This window comes from Terrapene carolina, unplaced genomic scaffold (assembly GCF_002925995.2).
Source record: "Terrapene carolina triunguis isolate 2854851 unplaced genomic scaffold, T_m_triunguis-2.0 Scaffold210, whole genome shotgun sequence".
Taxonomy (NCBI): domain Eukaryota; kingdom Metazoa; phylum Chordata; order Testudines; family Emydidae; genus Terrapene; species Terrapene triunguis.
In genome coordinates, this window is record NW_020664561.1 from 479,642 (window position 1) to 496,770 (window position 17,129).

The window sequence follows — 17,129 nt, forward strand, 5'->3', positions numbered from 1 at the left end:
CTGCCCCAGCAGGGAAGGGAGACTCCTTCCCCCAGCGTTTAAGGACCGAAGGTACCCCACCCAAGGAGGAAGAGGGTAAGAACCCGCAGGGGTTGAGAGGGGCTGGGACTCAGAGTGAGGAGCAAACCCAGACCCCTCCTCCGCTTCCCTCCTTTACCACCTTCCCGGGCCACTAGTGGGGCCCTCGGTGCCCCAAGAGCAGGGACAAGGGGTGACATTTTAGCCCCCCACCAAGAAAAACGCAGGACCCACCATACTACATTGGCCATCTTGTCACAGGTTATATAATATATAGACTTATAAAAAGACCTTCTAAAAAACATTAAAATTTATTACTGGCATGCGAAGCCTTAAATTAGAGTGTATAAATGAAGACTCGGCACACTACTTCTGAAAGGTTAAGGCACTGTGTTAGGGGCTTAAAGTTTGCTCAGAACAGTATTATTTGTAGGACTAATTTGAAATGGCAACTTCAGTTTGTAAAGTGCTTGAATTTTGTAGATAACTTTGAATATGAGAGGACAATATAAGCCTAGTTATTAGTGTTGTAAAAAAACACTAGTTAGGGGGAAAACTTTCCTACACTTATTTTGGACTTATTTTAAAAGCAAATATACAAGACATATGACATTATATGTAATTCTTTAATATGTGGTTGAGCAGTTAATTCTAGTGTTTAAGTTTTGGCATGTTCTGAATGTCTACTATGAGTCAGAAAATTACTGCATAGTTCAGCATAATCATAAATGAGCTGAAATATGGGGTGTTGTGAGTTAACAAAGTATGCAGACTATGCAAAATTACTCAAGATAGTTAAGTTCAAAGCGGACTGTGAAGAGTTACAAAGGGATCTGACAGAATTGAGTGACTGGGCAACAAAATGGCAGATGAAATTCAGTGTTGATAAATGCAAAGTAATGCACGTTGGAAAATATAATGCCAATTATATGTACAAAACGAAGGGGTTAACACTCAAGAAAGAGATCTTGGAATCATTGTGGATAGTTCTCTGAAAACATCCGCTCAGTGTGCAGCAGCAGTTAAAAAAGCTAAAAAAGGTAAGAACCGTTAGGGAAAGGGATAAATAATAAAACAGAAAATATAATGCCATTATATAAATCCATGATACATCCACATCTTGAATACTGCATGCAATTCTGGTCATCCCATCTCAAAAAAGATAAATTAGAATTGGAAAAGGTGCAGAGACGGGAAACAGAAATGTCCGGGGTATGGAACAGCTTCTATATGAGGAGAGTTTGAAGAGACTGGGACTGTTCAGTTTAGAAAAGAGATGACTAAGGGTGGATATGCTAGAAGTCTATAAAATCATGACTGGTGAGAAGAAAGTTAATAAGGAAGTGTTATTTACTCCTTCTCATAACAAGAACTAGAGGTCACCCAAAGAAACTAATAGGCAACAGGTTTAAAACAAACACTGTGAAGTACTTCTTCACACAATGTACAGACAACCTGTGGAACTCGTTGCCAGGGAATGTTGTGAAGGCCAAAAGTATGGGTTCAAAAAAAGAATGAGATAAGTTCATGGAGGATAGATTCATCAGTGACTATTAGCCAAGATGATCAGGGACTCAACCCCATGTTCTGGGTGTGTCTCAAACTCTGACTACCAGAAGCTGGGACTGGACGATGGGATGGATCAGTCAAAATTACCGTGTTCTGTTAATTTCCTCTGAAGCAGCTGGTATGGGCCACTGTTGGAAGACAGGATACTGGGCTAGATGAACCATTGGTCTGACCCAGTATGGCTGTTCTTATGTCATTGTCACAGGCCTTGTAACATGACAGGGTTTTCTGCAGAGGAGTTAAGATGAGACAGTGTTTCAGACAAGTTGTTATGACTGGGATTTTCAGCAGAGGACTTCAGGGTCACAATATTTCCTTCAGGGGAAGAGATTATTCAGGTCCTTCTATAATAATTTGGATTGACTGCAAGGAGAAGGCACTCCTGCAGTAGATTCAAAGGGAGGATCTGCTGCTACTTTTTGTTTGTGTCAAGAATGGCTTGATAGCTGCTGCTTTTCTGTGGCTGGAGGTTTAGTCATGGCAGGCACATAATCTATTCCTGGATGGATTTTTGAATGCAATTTGTTCCTTTATAGTTAAGAGCACATTCAGCAGTCAGTTCAACAGAGCTCCATTAAACCCCTTTTACTCTGGTGCATGAAATCACTGCCCACTCCTCCCAACCCTTATATAAGTGGTACCTCAGTGCAGTAGGAGTCAATCTATAACCTAGTGGTTAATCTGCTACCTTGCAGCAGACCCTGCCCTTAACCTGGTGGCTAATACTATATGCGACTATCTGGCAAACTAGGGTTCAGTTCCTATTCCTGATAATAATACTTTCCATTTGTATATTATCTTTTATTTAAGAGTCTTAATGTCAGATTCTATTCTGAGAAGTAACTATGAAAATGGATAGCCCTGTAGCTTAGTTGTTAGTATTCTGTGCAGAATGTAGGAAGCCCTGGGTTCAATTCCAAGTCTTTCTAGTGTGCTCTTCTATTCACCCTGGTGTCTGGCTGCACGTAAGCAGCGGCCAGGCGATTTGCTTCAGCCTCCCACCCCGCCATAAAGGTCTCCCCCTTACTCTCACAGAGATTGTGGAGCACACAGCAAGCATCAATAACAATGGGAATATTGGTTTGGCTGAGGTCTGAGCGAGTCAGTAACGTGTGCCAGCGACCCTTTAAACGTCCAAATGCACATTCTACCACCATTCTGCACTTGCTCAGCCTGTAGTTGAACAGCTCCTGACTACTGTCCAGGCTGCCTGTGTATGGCTTCATGAGCCATGGCATTAAGGGGTAGGCTGGGTCCCCCAGGATAACTATAGGCATTTCAACATCCCCAACGGTTATTTTCTGGTGTGGGAAGTAAATCCCTTGCTGCAGCCGTTTAAACAGAGTAGTGCTCCTGAAGACGCGAGCGTCATGAACCCTTCCCGGCCATCCCACGTTGATGTTGGTGAAACGTCCCTTGTGATCCACCAGTGCTTGCAGCACCATTGAAAAGTACCCCTTGCGGTTTATGTACTGGCTACCCTGGTGCTCCGGTGCCAAGATAGGGATATGGGTTCCATCTATCGCCCCACCACAGTTAGGGAATCCCATTGCAGCAAAGCCATCCACTATGACCTGCACATTTCCCAGAGTCACTATCTTTGGTAGCAGCAGCTCAGTGATTGCTTTGGCTACTTGCATCACAGCAGCCCCCACAGTAGATTTGCCCACTCCAAATTGATTCCCGACTGACCGGTAGCTGTCTGGTGTTGCAAGCTTCCACAGGGCTATCGCCACTCGCTTCTCAACTGTGAGGGCTGCTCTCATCTTGGTATTCTGGCGCTTCAGGGCAGGGGAAAGCAAGTCACAAAGTTCCATGAAAGTGCCCTTACGCATGCGAAAGTATCGCAGCCACTGGGAATCGTCCCACACCTGCAACACTATGCGGTCCCACCAGTCTGTGCTTGTTTCCCGGGCCCAGAATCGGCATTCCACGGCTATAACCATCCCCATTAACAGCATGATCTCCAAAGCGCCGGGGCCCGCGGTTTGATAGAATCCCGTGTCCATGTCCTCATCACTCTCGTCGCCGCGCTGCCATAGCTGCCTCCTCCTCGCCTGGTTTTGCAGGTTCTGGTTCAGCATAAACTGCACGATAACACGCAAGGTGATTACAATGTTCATGACTGCTGTTTTGAGCTGAGCAGGCTCCATGCTTGCCGTGGTATGGTGTCTGCACATTTCACCCAGGAAAAAAGGCGCGAAACGGTTGTCTGCCGTTGCTTTCCCGGAGGGAGGGGGAGGATGTACCCAGAACCACCCGCGACAATGTTTTTGGCCCCATCAGGCATTGGGATCTCAACCCAGAATTCCAATGGGCGGAGGAGATTGCAGGAACTATGGGATAGCTACCCACAGTGCAACACTCCGGAAGTCGATGCTAGCCTCAGTACATGGATGCACACCGCCAAATTAATGTGCTTAGTGTGGCCGCATACACTCGACTTTATACAATCGGTTGCCAAAAATCGAATTCTGTAAATTCGGATTAAATCTGTATTGTAGACATACCCTTTGAAGCACCTGGCACCATCCACTGTCAAAAGAGAGAATACCGGGCTGGATGGACCATTGGTCTGACCCAGTATAGCCATTCTTATGTTTTTAAATTGTGAGTGAGTGTGTGTGTGTAGATCTGTAAGTGACCTCCACGGTGAATGTTGCTACTTACTTCCCTTTCCAAGCTTGATTTTTTTGTTCCTTTTTAAAAGGAATTCAATTCAAATTTTTGAGCTGTGGCTAGTGGACAGTTTTTGTCTAAATGTGAAGTAATTTGGTCAAACCATTTGGAGGTGGGAGAGCCAGGAAAAATTGCTTTCACTTATGTTTGGAATTTGTTTTGTACATTTTTAATCTCCTGAACACCTTGTCTAAGGACCTTTAAATGAGGGCTATCTGTAAGATCTTGTGTACCAACTTGAAGGAAGGGAAGTGTGTACTTGTGTACCAACTTGAAGGAAGGGAAGTGTGTATTTGTGAAGTTATTTGTCAACATCCTTCTTGAATTGTTGACACCAGAACTGGACACAGTATTGCAGCAGTGGTAGCACTAATGTCAATTTCCAAATACAGAGGTAAAATAACCTCTCTTCTCCTACTTGAGATGTCCCTGTTTATTTATCCCAGGACGGCATTAGCTTTTTTGGCTTTTTTTCAGAATCACTGCTTCCCAGGATAGAGTCCCGCATCCTGTAAGTATGGCCTGTGTTCTTTATTCCCAGATGTATACATTTATATGTAGCCATATTGAAATGTATACTGTTTGCCAAGCAATCCAGATTGCTCTGAAGCAATAACCTGTCTTCTTTATTATTTACCATTCCCCCAAATTTTTGTGTCATCTGCAAACTTTATCAGTGATGATTTTGTTTTTTCTTCCAGGTCATTGGTAAAAGATGTCAAATAGTGTAGGGCCACTGGAAACAGACCTGTCCGATGTTCATTTCCCATTTACAGATACATTTTGAGACCTATAATTTAGACAGGGTTTAATCCATTTAATGTGTGCCATGTTAGTTTTATATTGTTTTAGTTTTTAATCAAAATGTCATGCTGTATCAAGTCAAGCACCTTACAGAAGTCTACATATATTACTTCAACACTATTACCTTTGTGACGGGGCAAGGCTAGATGGCTATAGAAAAGTAGTGGGAGATAGATATATTAGCCCCAGGTTAAACAAATCCCTGGTACCAGGATAAGTAAATGGCAGCTGCTCCAGGTCAATTAAGACACCTGGGGCCAATTAAGAGCTTTTCAGAAGGCAGGGAGGATGCTAGGTTGATTGGGACACCTGAAGCCAATCAGGGGCTGGCTGAAACTAGTTAAAAGCCTCCCATTTAGTCAGGTGGGGGTGCGTGTCAGGAACTGTAGGAGGAAGCTGTGCTGTTGGAGAGACTGAGCAGTACACACCATATTCGGCACAAGAAAGGAGGTCCTGAGGTAAGGGTGAAGTGGAGCTTGAGGAAGTGGGGGCTGCTGTGGGGAAGTAGCCCAGGGAATTGTACGTGTCCTGTTCCTAAAAGGTCAGCTACCACAGCTGATACTATTAGGGTCCCTGGGCTAGAGCCCGGAGTAGAGGGCGGGTCCGGGCTCCCTCCCCCCCATACCCCCCTGATTAATCACTGAGACTGGGAGACAACAGAGACTGTGCAAGGGAGGATAGCTTCTCACCTCCCTCGCTGGCTTATGATAAAAATGGCTCAGTAGACTGTGACTCTTGTCTCTCTAGAGAGAGAAGGGTTAAGTGCAGGGTCACAGTGAGCCTCTGAGGCTAGCGAAATCCATCAGGAAACGCAGGACCCACGGAGACCTTTATCAACCAAACTTGTAATCTCGTCAAAAAAAGATATCAATTTAGTTTGACAGGATCTGTTTTCCATAAGCCCATGTTGATTTGAATTAATTACATTGCCCTCCTTGAGTTCATTATTAATCAAGTCCCATATCAGCTGCTCTATTATCTTGCATGGGATCAATGTCAGGCTGACAGGCCTATTATTACTTAGGTCATCCCATTTATCCTTTTTAAATATTAGCACATTAGCTTTCTTCTGGAACTTCCCCAGTGCTCCAAGACTTATTGAAAAATCAACATTAACAGTCCAGCAAATGCCAGAGCCAACTCTTTTAAAACTCTTGGATGCAACTTATCTGGACCTGCTGATTTAAAAATGTCCGACTTTGCAGGATGTTAAACAGAACCTACTAGAGTTATTAGTGGAATGAAAAGAGTGTTATCACCATATGATGAGACTGCATCACTTCTGTTCCCCCCAAAATAATGAACAGAAATATGTATTGAACATCTCAGCCTTTTCTGTATTATTATTGATAATTCTACTATTTCCATCTAATAATGGAGTAGTACCTTTGTGAGGATTATTTTTGTTCCTAATACATTTAAACAACTCTTTCTTATTGTCCTTAACTCTGTTGGGTGTAGATTTCTCCTAGTGTTCCTTCAGCAGCCAACATAGCAGAGACACTGGAGGGAGGCTGATGCATCTCTGCTGTTATCTACAGGGTAAAAGTGTAGAGCTTAAGTAGCTTAGGTGCCTGATCTGTGTTTTTCAGTTCTTGCCAATATTTGATTTTCTTTTAAATTTAATCTTAACTCTGAATTTTGTGGGTTTCTCATAGCTGTTTGATAAATACAAAGTTCTTGTGTAAGGATTTTAACCTTTCTTTACAAAAATACTCTCAAGTTTGGGTTATCAACATTTTTTCTCACTCTGGAACATTCTCCAAAGGGAAGGAGTAGAAGCGCCGAAGTTTGAGACATCTAAATTAAACTGGCGGATATACTGTAATAAATAATCCTGCACAGGTCCTGGGGGATGGTCTGGATGGGGCCCCAATCTATTTCCTCTGTCTAACTTCCAGGATTCCAGACCTTTTACCTAAATAAATAGACATTTAATGTTTGTTGACTGAAATACTGTGTGGCTCATAGAAACCAGAACTACGGTGTGACTGTGGAATATGTTGTATCTTACATCTCCAGTATAATACCGATTATCTGAACTCTGGGTAGTTGAAGCTCTCTCAGCCTCCAGACCTTATCATAGCCAAATGTCTTGCTCATCTAAAACCCTGTTTTCTTAAAAGGCTTTATATGCTTGCAAAATCGAATGTGTTTTGCAGTATCTGAAAAGTTTCAGCAGTGCCCAGAAAAGTGTTTGTGCACAAAGCTCAATGCTTACAGATGTGGAAGCAGAGAAAGAACTGACAGGAAGGAACTGCAATGCTGTACCCAAACAAATAGTGAGAACATAAAAAAAAAAAAAAACAAATCCCAAAACCCCCACAAAGAAGTTGGAATAAATACAAACAGCTTCATTTTCACAGGATTATGGCCTGGTCTACACTACGGGATTAATTCGGATTTAGCAGCGTTAATCCGAATTAACCCTTCACCCGTCCACACTACAGAGCCAGTTAATTCGAATTAAAGGGCCCTTTAAATCGATTTCTGTACTCCACCTCGACGAACGGAGTAGAGCCTAAATCGATTTTGTTAATTCGAATTAGGGTTAGTGTGGACGCACACCACCGAATTACTGTGTTTAAGTTAATGGGGTAGTGTGGCCGCACACCACCGAATTAATGTGGTTAAAAACCGAATTAAGGTGCTTAGTGTGGCCGCGCACAATCGAATTTATACAACCTGTTTCCCAAATTCGAATTATCTAAATTCGGATTAATCCTGTAGTGTAGACATACCCTATGTCAGTGGCAGCAGACTAGCCATATTATAAATGATCTTTACAGAACGCAATTAGATCAGCAGGGAGAGAAGCCAAATCCTTAGTGCATTGTAGCTTGTTTTCTTGGTCTCTGTAACCTTGCTGTAATATCATGAAGAAGAATAGTAGTGAAATGTTAGCCATGTGGCTTCTTCAGAATGATCGAATGACTGTCAGTGTCTGCAAGGAAAATTAGCTGCAAACGCTGCACAGCAGAATACTGTAATTTTGAGACAGTTATCTGCAGGAAGAAAACTTAGAGGAAAGCTGCCACAAATAACCTTAACTTTGTCTCCTGTATTTGCCTCAACCAAAACTGTCTGGCTTGCAGAGTTTACGGACTCTGCTATTCTTTTATCATTCTACTGATTTTCACAAATCCCTACTCCCAAAATTATTCAAATTATGTTCCTTTTTAATAACCATACTCTAACAGTTGTAAGCCACTAGTGTGTCCATTATTAGGCTATTGGAGTACTCTTGAGGTGGATGAAAACATCTAACTTTCAGTCTTGTGGCTCCAGTGCACTCCAGGCCGATACAAATACAGTAGCTCCTCACTTAACGTTGTAGTTATGTTCCTGAAAAATGCTACTTTAAACGAAACGATGTTAAGCAAATCCAATTTCCCCATAAGAATTAATGTAAAGGGGGCGGGGTGTTAGGTTCCAGTGAAATTTTTTTCACCAGACAAAAAACACCATTTTTTATATATAAAGTATAAGTTTTAATCAAACAATTTAATACTGTACACAGCAATGATGATTGTGAAGTTTGGTTGAGGTGGTGAAGTTAGAGGGTGGGATATTTCCCAGGGAATGCCTTACTGCTAAATGATGAACTAGCATTCGGCTGAGCCCTCAAGGCGTAACACATTGTTAATGTAGCCTCAGACTCTACAAGGCAGCACAAATGGAGGGAGGGAAGATAGCATGGCAGACAGAGACACACACCCTGTGTGTGGGGGAGAGAGAGAGAGAGAGATGTGCATTGCCCCTTTAAGTGTGCTGACACCATTCTAAGTACATTGCCTTTAAAAAGATCAAGTTGAGACAGGAGCTGTGGCCAGCAAGCTCTCTCTGTCCTGAGCCCTGTCCTGTCCCCACCCTTCTCTATATGAAGAAGGGGTAAGCGGGTTGCAGGAGTAGGGGGGAGGGGGACACTCACATTAGCCCGCCCCTCTTTCCCCCTCCCCTGCACAGCAAGCAGGAGGCTCCCGGAAGCAGCTCCAAGGCAGAGGGCAGGAGCGGCACATGGCAGTGGGGGGACGGGCAGCTGAACTGCCGGCAATTGATAGCCTGCTGGGCGACTGCTGCACAGGGAACTTAGGGGAGCGGGGAGCTGATAAGGGAGCTGCCAGTCCACCCTGTTTCCAAGCCCCCCCCAAGCAGTGGACAAAGCAGGCAGCTGCCAAAAAATGTTATAAGGGAGCACTGTGCAACTTTAAACGAGCATGTTCCCTAATTGACAAGCAAGGTAACATCGAAACAATGTTAACCGGGATGACTTTAAGTGAGGAGTTACTGTATAACAACACCACACACCGTGTTGTGGTTTATTGGAAGTTGTTCCTTATCTTTAACTATGTCTCTCCATAATAAAGCAAGAACACAATTCCCATTCCTAGGCTATGCAGAAAAGAAACTCAATGGAAGATTTGTTAAGGCAGGGGTAGCAAACTAGCTCCAGATAATGCTAGTGTGGACCATGACCATTCTTGTCTTTAGCAGGGTGCTTTCAGGTCATCTTAGGTCTCAAATTTATATTCTTTTATTAAATTGATCAATGGAAAAGTTTCTGTGCTTGGTTTTATTCCAGTGGAAGCAGTGTCCAGTGTCAGATTGAGATGTTGAAAGAGAAGGTGCTGGAACAAACTGATAAATTAAAGAGCAGCAAGGCCTCCATTCTCATCCTCCTTGACCTTTGACATGGTCAACCACTCTGTACTTTTTAAAATCCTGCCCTCTGTTGGCTTTTCCTGCTTCTCTTCCTGCCTGTTCAATCCCTCCTTTGGCAACTCGTTTGGTTCAGTAAATGGGCCTTCGTGTAAATCAGAATCAGACTCAGAGTTTGGAAGGATAAATTCTTAGGCTTTAGGTTATAAACCAACATTGAGGACAATAGGAAAAAACTTCCCTTGCAACACAGTTCAGGGTTGTTGCCTGCAAACCCAAGAGTTTATTTACCAGTGCCTTGTTCAGTCCAGTTTTAAATAGCCTCTGAAATAGTATCCCAAGGGGACTGGTAGAAATCTCATAATTTGAGTTAATGTCACTATTTACAAATTTCCTGACACTGAGCCTACATTTTCTTTAATTTCATTCTATTGCTCTTCGTCCTCCTGATACCACCGTGCACAATCCTGTCTGCTTGATGCTTATACCTGTTGGTTACAGTATGCTGTAGTGTAGTGCATATAATCACTGCCGTTGATGACTATGTCCCCTCTTAGTCAAGATTTTTACAAACTGTGCATGTTAAGTTCTTTACCTTTCGTCATAAATTGGTCCCTAAAAATCATTTGCTGCACAAGCACAGCAGTTGTCCAGCACTCCTGTATATGGTGGGTACCAGTTTGTGCCAAGGAAATATGAAAGAGTACAGGTCAGAAAAGAGAAGAAATTGGGACATAATTCTTTCATTCCCTCTGTGATCTAATTCTTGGGGGTATATCCTGATAGGAGATTAGATGCTGTGGTGATGAACACATTAGGAACTTTTGGATAGAAGTGCTCAATTGGCTGAAAAAGTAGCAGAGCAGAAATTGTGTATGAGATGACCAATGTGCAAGTAGGTGAGGGTTCCCTATTTTAACCAGACTGCTTGGTCCCCATCTAGATTAACATCCTGAGAAGACAGCAACGCATGATCAAAAACCGGGAGTCAGCCTGCCAGTCACGCAGGAAGAAGAAGGAATACATGTTGGGGCTGGAGGCCAGGCTGAAGGTTGCCTTACTGGAGAATGAGCAGCTCAAGAGAGAGAATGGCTCACTGAAGAGGCAGCTGGAGGAATTGGTGTTAGAGGTAAGAAGAGTTTGTGGAAGGACAAAATCCATGCTGTGCTTTGCTTAGACCAGCATGGTAATGAACTTGTGTTGGTATAGGCATCATAATGGCATGTGCCAACAACTGGGGGGCAATAGGGATGGCTGTTATCTGCTATTAGTTTAAAATAATGCACATGTTCATCATGTTCCCCCTTCCTTTTCCCTCACCTGCTGGTCTGGAGCCAGAGTCCCCATGTAAGCATGCTGTCCAGATGCACTGCTAGATGCATCATTTCTGAATTACGTTTGTTTACTTACACAGCTAATTACCATTGTTAATTAAATTGACATTTGGAGGAAACTCCACACTAAATTAAGTGATATGCTTCTCACATGCAGTTATGCTCCCTCCATGCCCTCATTCAGAATTGTTGGCATAGAAGCATAGAGTGATGCTAGAAGGGCCCACTGTGATCATCTGCTCGATGCTATATAACACAGGCCATAGAACTTTCACGGGATAAGTCCTAGAGCATATCTTTTTAGAAAAATACCCAATCTTGATTTAAAAATTGTCACCCCATCCCTATGGTGCTCTTTGTTCTTTCCCCATATGACTGGGAGGGTGTTTCTGCTTCTCAAGCAATAATTGCAGCAGAAAAGAACCAAGTGATAGTCCTAGTCAGTTTCCCTTTATTCTCCTGCTTGGGCATGCTGTGTGCAGGAGCAGCACTGTTGGGAGCCTCTGCTCTCACTGGCATGGAAGAAGGGAGAAACGATCTGCAGGACAATTTCAGGATTGCAGATTTCTGTGGGATAGCTTCCAAATGTTAATCCCGCTACATAATTCCTATTATAATTCACTTCAGTTTCCTCTAGCAACTATCTGCGGAAGAGAGATTATACCAGAGACTTCCTTAAACACCTCATTCTCCATCAAGGTGTCTTTATTTCAGATCAAACCCATTAAAGGTGACTAAAAGAGGGGCTGAAAAAGCAAGTGTTAGACTGGCCTTCGTAGTATTTAAATGTGTGAAGAAGGCCTGGAAAACTCCCCCTTTCCTCAATTTTTTTTCACTTTAAAAATATCTAGGCTTGTCTTCCCTGTTATACTGCATGCACCTCATTCCTGGAGGACCCAGTGTTGTGGATTGGGAAACTCATAGCCTTAAATGTAAGAGCTAAAGTAGTTGAACCTTCAAAGAGCTTTTCTTCTACTGATTGACAGGTATTTGAGCTACACCAAGCTAATTAAAAATCACTTTCCCTTCAATTAGAAGTGGGAAAGAAAGGAAGAGTAGACCCATGGTCAGGATACTACCTGAGGCATAGGCTTTGTCTACACTACACAGCTTTTAGTGACATGGCTGTGTCGTTACAGCTGTGCTGCTAGAAGTTGTGCAGTGTAGCCGCTGTTTGTCGGCTCTCCTGCTGACATAAAACTTTGCCCCCCAACAAGCAGCGTTCATGCTGTTCACGCTGGTGTTTGTCATGGGAAAATTGTTTTATTTTTTTGGGGGGGGGGAGGGGTTAAACACTTTTGAAAGATAAAAGTTGTGTCATTCAACTGCCAGTGTAGACATAGCCTTAGGAGAAATGGGTGAGTAAGAGCGTCTGAAATGCATTTGTGTTTTCAAACCCTCACTTACACTGAGTATGTGCTCCGTCTCCCTGTTTAGAACCAGAATCGTAAAATCCCCTCTCCCAAGAGAAGAGCTGTGTGTGTGATGGTGATATTGGCCTTTGTAATGTTGAACTATGGCCCACTCAGGTAAGCTTCCTTCAAGCTCCCGTCATCCTCTCCCCACAACAATAGAATTAATTATTGATTTGAATCCATAGCCTTGATTATCTCCCCTCCCCCCAGTTCATTTCTACCTAGATCTTTAATATAGTCTGTCTGGTGATGGGAGGCCATCGGCTCATAGCATAGTTTTTTCCTTTGCCATCTTCCACACTAAGAGGGCTTCTTAATAGTTGACATGTTACCATGGATAGTAATAGAGTGAATGATACTGGGGGGAGGTGTGTGTGTGTATTCCACTCTTCCCCCCCCCCCCCCTTCTTTCTCCACTCTCAATTTTTGAAAGTTGGAGAAGCTTTGAAAAGTAATAGTGGAAAAAGGAACAGGGAGGATTTCTTGATATAATTTTCTCTTGTATTCAGTGACAAGTGGAGAAAACAAATCCCAAGTTTCAAAATATTTTGGTTTTCAAAAAACAAGTGAAAAATCTCAATTCAAAAACAAACAAAAAAACCCACGTAGTTTGTGAAACCCCATTTTCCCCTCTTTTTGGTTTAAAAAAAAAAAATCCAGTTGTCTCTAGCTCCCTGACTTTGATACGATCAGTCTTAAAATTTGGCTCTTCTGTCAGCATCCCTTTCAGTTGAACAAGTGGATTTAGTTTAGAAGCAAAAATATTACTTCTGAGAGCATTCTGCACCAAACAAAATAAAAAACCTGCACACAATATTTTAAAATTCTGCAAATTTTATTTGTCAAATAAATGTGGAGGTTCCAGCATGGCATTGGGGAGCACAGGCCATTGGCTGCACAGAGGTGGGAGATCACTGTGCAGACCCCCCTGGTACACTGACTCAGCGGTGAGGCTGCACACAACCCTGACACAGGGCAAGGACTGGACCTGCCTCAGAAACACCCCAGGGTTCTTCCCTTCTGTGCAAGGTGTGGGCAGGCAGGCTTGATCCAAGTGTGGAGGTGCTTAGTCTGGGGGATCCAGGTGTGGATTTGAGAGGGTTCTGTGTGGGGAAACCTGGGTGTGGGCAGCTCAGGGGGGGATCTGGATGCACAGGGGCTTGTTGGGGGAGGGGGTTCTTGGTGCAATAGTAATGGGACTCTGCAGGGGGGATCCAGGTGAAGGTGTTTGGGGCTAAGCAAGGGGGGTCTGGGTATGGGGGAATAGAACTTGGCAGGGGGGTCTGGGTGTTGGGGCTTAGTGGGCGTTCAGATGCTGGGGGAGTACTCCATGTGTTTGGGGCTTGGTGGGGTGGAGAGCCGTGGGTGGGCGGCTCATCAGGGTGGTCCAGGTGAAGTGGGGCTCATCAGGGGGGGTCTGAGTGCGGGGGGGGGGTGAGGCTCGGCAGGAGGGTCTGGATGCATGGGGGAGCAGCTCCCTGTACAGGGATCCCTCCCTTGCATCTGAGGAGCTATGGGTACAGGAAGTGTGTGGGGGAGGGGAGGGGGGGGGTTTGCAGAGCTTCCTGCAGCTGGGGGGAGAAATCTGGGAGTGGGTCTGACCCAGCCCTGGATGCTGTGCAGGTGAAGAGGAAGTCTCATCTTCCCCAGCCAGGACTAGCAGCTGAGCCTGGTGCAGGGTAGGAGCCACCAGACGGGTCTTCCCTAGCCCCCCACCCCACAGTGATTTACCTCTCTGCCAGCTGCCCTGGGCACCCAAAACATACTGCTGGGGAGGAGCACATGACCGCTCTTGTGGCTTCCCTTTGCTTTCCTATCAGGAAGTCCTTTTTCTACAGATTTCTTTGCTTCCCTGCAGGGGATATACATTCTGTGCATGCACAGTAGCGCAGAATCCCCCCAGGAGTATAAAATGTATTTGTTCTACTATCACAGAACTTTTGTCTGGCTCTTTGCTGCTTCTCCATAAAGAGTGACAGTAGGCATGGCTTAAACTTGTGAGTTTCTCTTGTTTCCCTCCTCCATCATGGGCACATCCCTCATTACAGGAGGGCCAGACTTCTGGATGTGTAAGTTATAGTCATAACTCAGTTTAGCCTTTTTTGATAATCTGATTTACAAAGTTTCCATCATAACAGGAAAGCAATGCTGTAGAGAGAATGTTGTGAATTCCCTTTGACTGACTAGTTGCCTGTGGACCAAACAATGTCCAGTTGAACATAAAGCATATGCACTAATGCTTTTTAAGCTGGGAATTGAAATTAATGTAGATAGCCAAGGGAAGGTCTTTTGGTAGACTACCCAGTGGGTCACAGAGTGAGGCATCGGGAAAGAACTCCACTCCCTCCCAGGTCTATTATAAATAAGTCTTTAGCATAATGGGGACAAACAGAGCTTTTTTGGGGAGTGGGGGGGGAGAAGAATCTGGGATTACATCCCTGTTCACTAAACCTGGCTTTGGAAAGTAGGGCTCTGTCCTTTGTGGAACTCCTTCCTGCTCCCCAGGTGGAGCACTACAATAGACCTCCAGTTGCTGTATACTGTATGTGCCTGTTCAGTACATGAAGAATTCCCCTTAATGTAAGCAAGAGAGAGATTAGAAAAATCTGCATTTTCTTAAAAGGGTACTGCCAAGATGATCCTGTATTTGAAAATGAAATGTTTACCAACACCAGCTAGATTGTTAAAACTGAAAGAACTTTAAACTCTAAGTGACTTACCAGTATTGATGCTATCTGTCTTCACCTTCACTTCCCTCAGCGTCAGCAGTGAAACTGGACAGTTTTGCTTATTTCTGATATTAAGCCCAGTTTGCTGCACATCAGTTGTTATATTTGTGATTCAGACACTGGTTTAAAACCTGTACTGATCTTCAAACCACCTCATTTACATTGATTTTTAAAACTCTGAAAATACACATTTTCCCCTGTACATAAAATTTGGACCTACACTACTTGTTTGTGCCTTGAATGTTTGACCAAATGAAGTTAGTTCTTTTGTGACTCTGTATGCCATGGAAATGCTCATGGGCTTTACTTTATAAACACAGGGCAATTGCTGGATTTTCTGGCTTTTGTAGAACTTGATAGGTGTTTTACATAGAGCCTACTGTGTGGATTCCTGCAATATTATATGAATTTAAACCACACTTCACCCAGCAACTGAAAATACAATGAATAGACTTATTATAATCTAGTCTACAGCAAACCCAGGCAGGTTATAGAGAAGTAAAACAAGTCCTTTAAAAAACTCTTAAGTCTTGCCTCTTCAGACAGTGATTCTCTCAGACATTACAAGAGAAGCGTTGGGGCTAATTAGTGCAGGAATGGGAGATATCCAAAGAACGTATAGGTACTTTGGGAAGCAATGGGTGGGGATATAGGAGATCACACTATTAACTCAAAGCTGAGCTCCTGACCACTTGTGATTGAAGAGCCCATGGCATTGTTTATAGCAGTAGGGAAGCTAATTCAGGTGCCCTGGCAACACTTCCAGTGTGAGTAATTACTTTCTGCCTCCTTAAATCTCAGTGTAGTTTTAGTTGCACAGGGTTTTCTACCTTCCTGTCCTAAATTGGCATGTGGAGTTGCTATGGGCTGTTTAGCATGGAACACAGCAGCTGTTAGCCATGAATTAAGTAATGCGTGCATAATTTATAAATTGCTTTGGGATCTTTCAGGGTGAAATGCACTATAGAAATGGAAAATAATGGTTACAAAACAAGATACTGCTCTCTTCTGAGAGTTCAAAAGCTCTAAGAACAAACATTTTTGTGGGACTGAAGTCACTGCTGCCTTTGTGCTATGAGGGTTTGGGAATAATTCTGGCTATGTCTCTAAGTTTGAACTTCAGTTTAGGGTGGATGGATTTTTTTTTTGGTGGGTTTGTTTTTTAATTAACCAAAAAAATCTCCACCCTGGAGAGAGAATGCACATAAAAATATTCTTCTGCTTGGAAGGTGTAACAGGGTTGCACTCACCTCTCACAAGTGCCCCCTGGCCAAGTGCATGTGCCTGCACTCCCTCTCTGTTTGTGGTGGGTCTTTGGTGACTCAGCCCTCCAGCCAAGTCATACACAGTCTGTCTGAGATCAAAGCAAAGCAAACCAAACCCCTTTTGGGGTACAAGTCCAACAGGGGCCTCTTAGTGCCCTCTGTGATGTCTCAGTTTGTCCCTGCTCTGGAATAGAGCAGTGCCTCAGGGCTCCTTCCCTGGAGGCAATGTCTTTGCCCTCTCAGGGCTTTTCTGGCCCCAGCTCTTAAGCTGGGCCACTACAGTTCAGTTCCCCTTCTGTGGTGCCTCAAAGTCTAGGCCATTTTCCCAGTTGCTGGGGACCCAGGCCCACCCTCTACTCCAGGTCCTAGCCCACAGACCCTATAGATAGTAGCCATCCACAGTGTCCTTTTAAATAAACTGCTTTGCCGCTATAATTTCCTGGGCCACTTCCCTGTGGCTCCTGCACATTCTTCATCCTTACCTCAAGGCCTTGTTCTTGTGGAGTCCCAGCAGCAAGACTGGCACACCATCCACCCTCCTCCAGCTCTAGCAAGGAACTGAACTCATTCTTGTGCTGCAGCTCATCTTATACTGACCTGCTGGGCCCTGATTGGCTGCGTGCCACACAGCCGCTCTAGGCAACTTGGAGGACCTCT

General features: G+C 43.9%; 1 protein-coding gene across 2 annotated transcripts in view; it reads left to right on the forward strand.

Moving 5' to 3' along the window:
• LOC112104980 (cyclic AMP-dependent transcription factor ATF-6 alpha) overlaps nucleotides 1-17,129 on the forward strand; it is a 362,675-nt gene that overhangs the window by 73,824 nt on the left and 271,722 nt on the right. For both annotated transcript variants that reach the window (XM_026655320.1, XM_026655321.1), the window contains exons 8-9: nucleotides 10,673-10,858; nucleotides 12,501-12,592. In XM_026655320.1, the coding sequence (XP_026511105.1) occupies nucleotides 10,673-10,858; nucleotides 12,501-12,592 (278 nt within the window). The remainder of the gene's footprint in view (nucleotides 1-10,672; nucleotides 10,859-12,500; nucleotides 12,593-17,129) is intronic.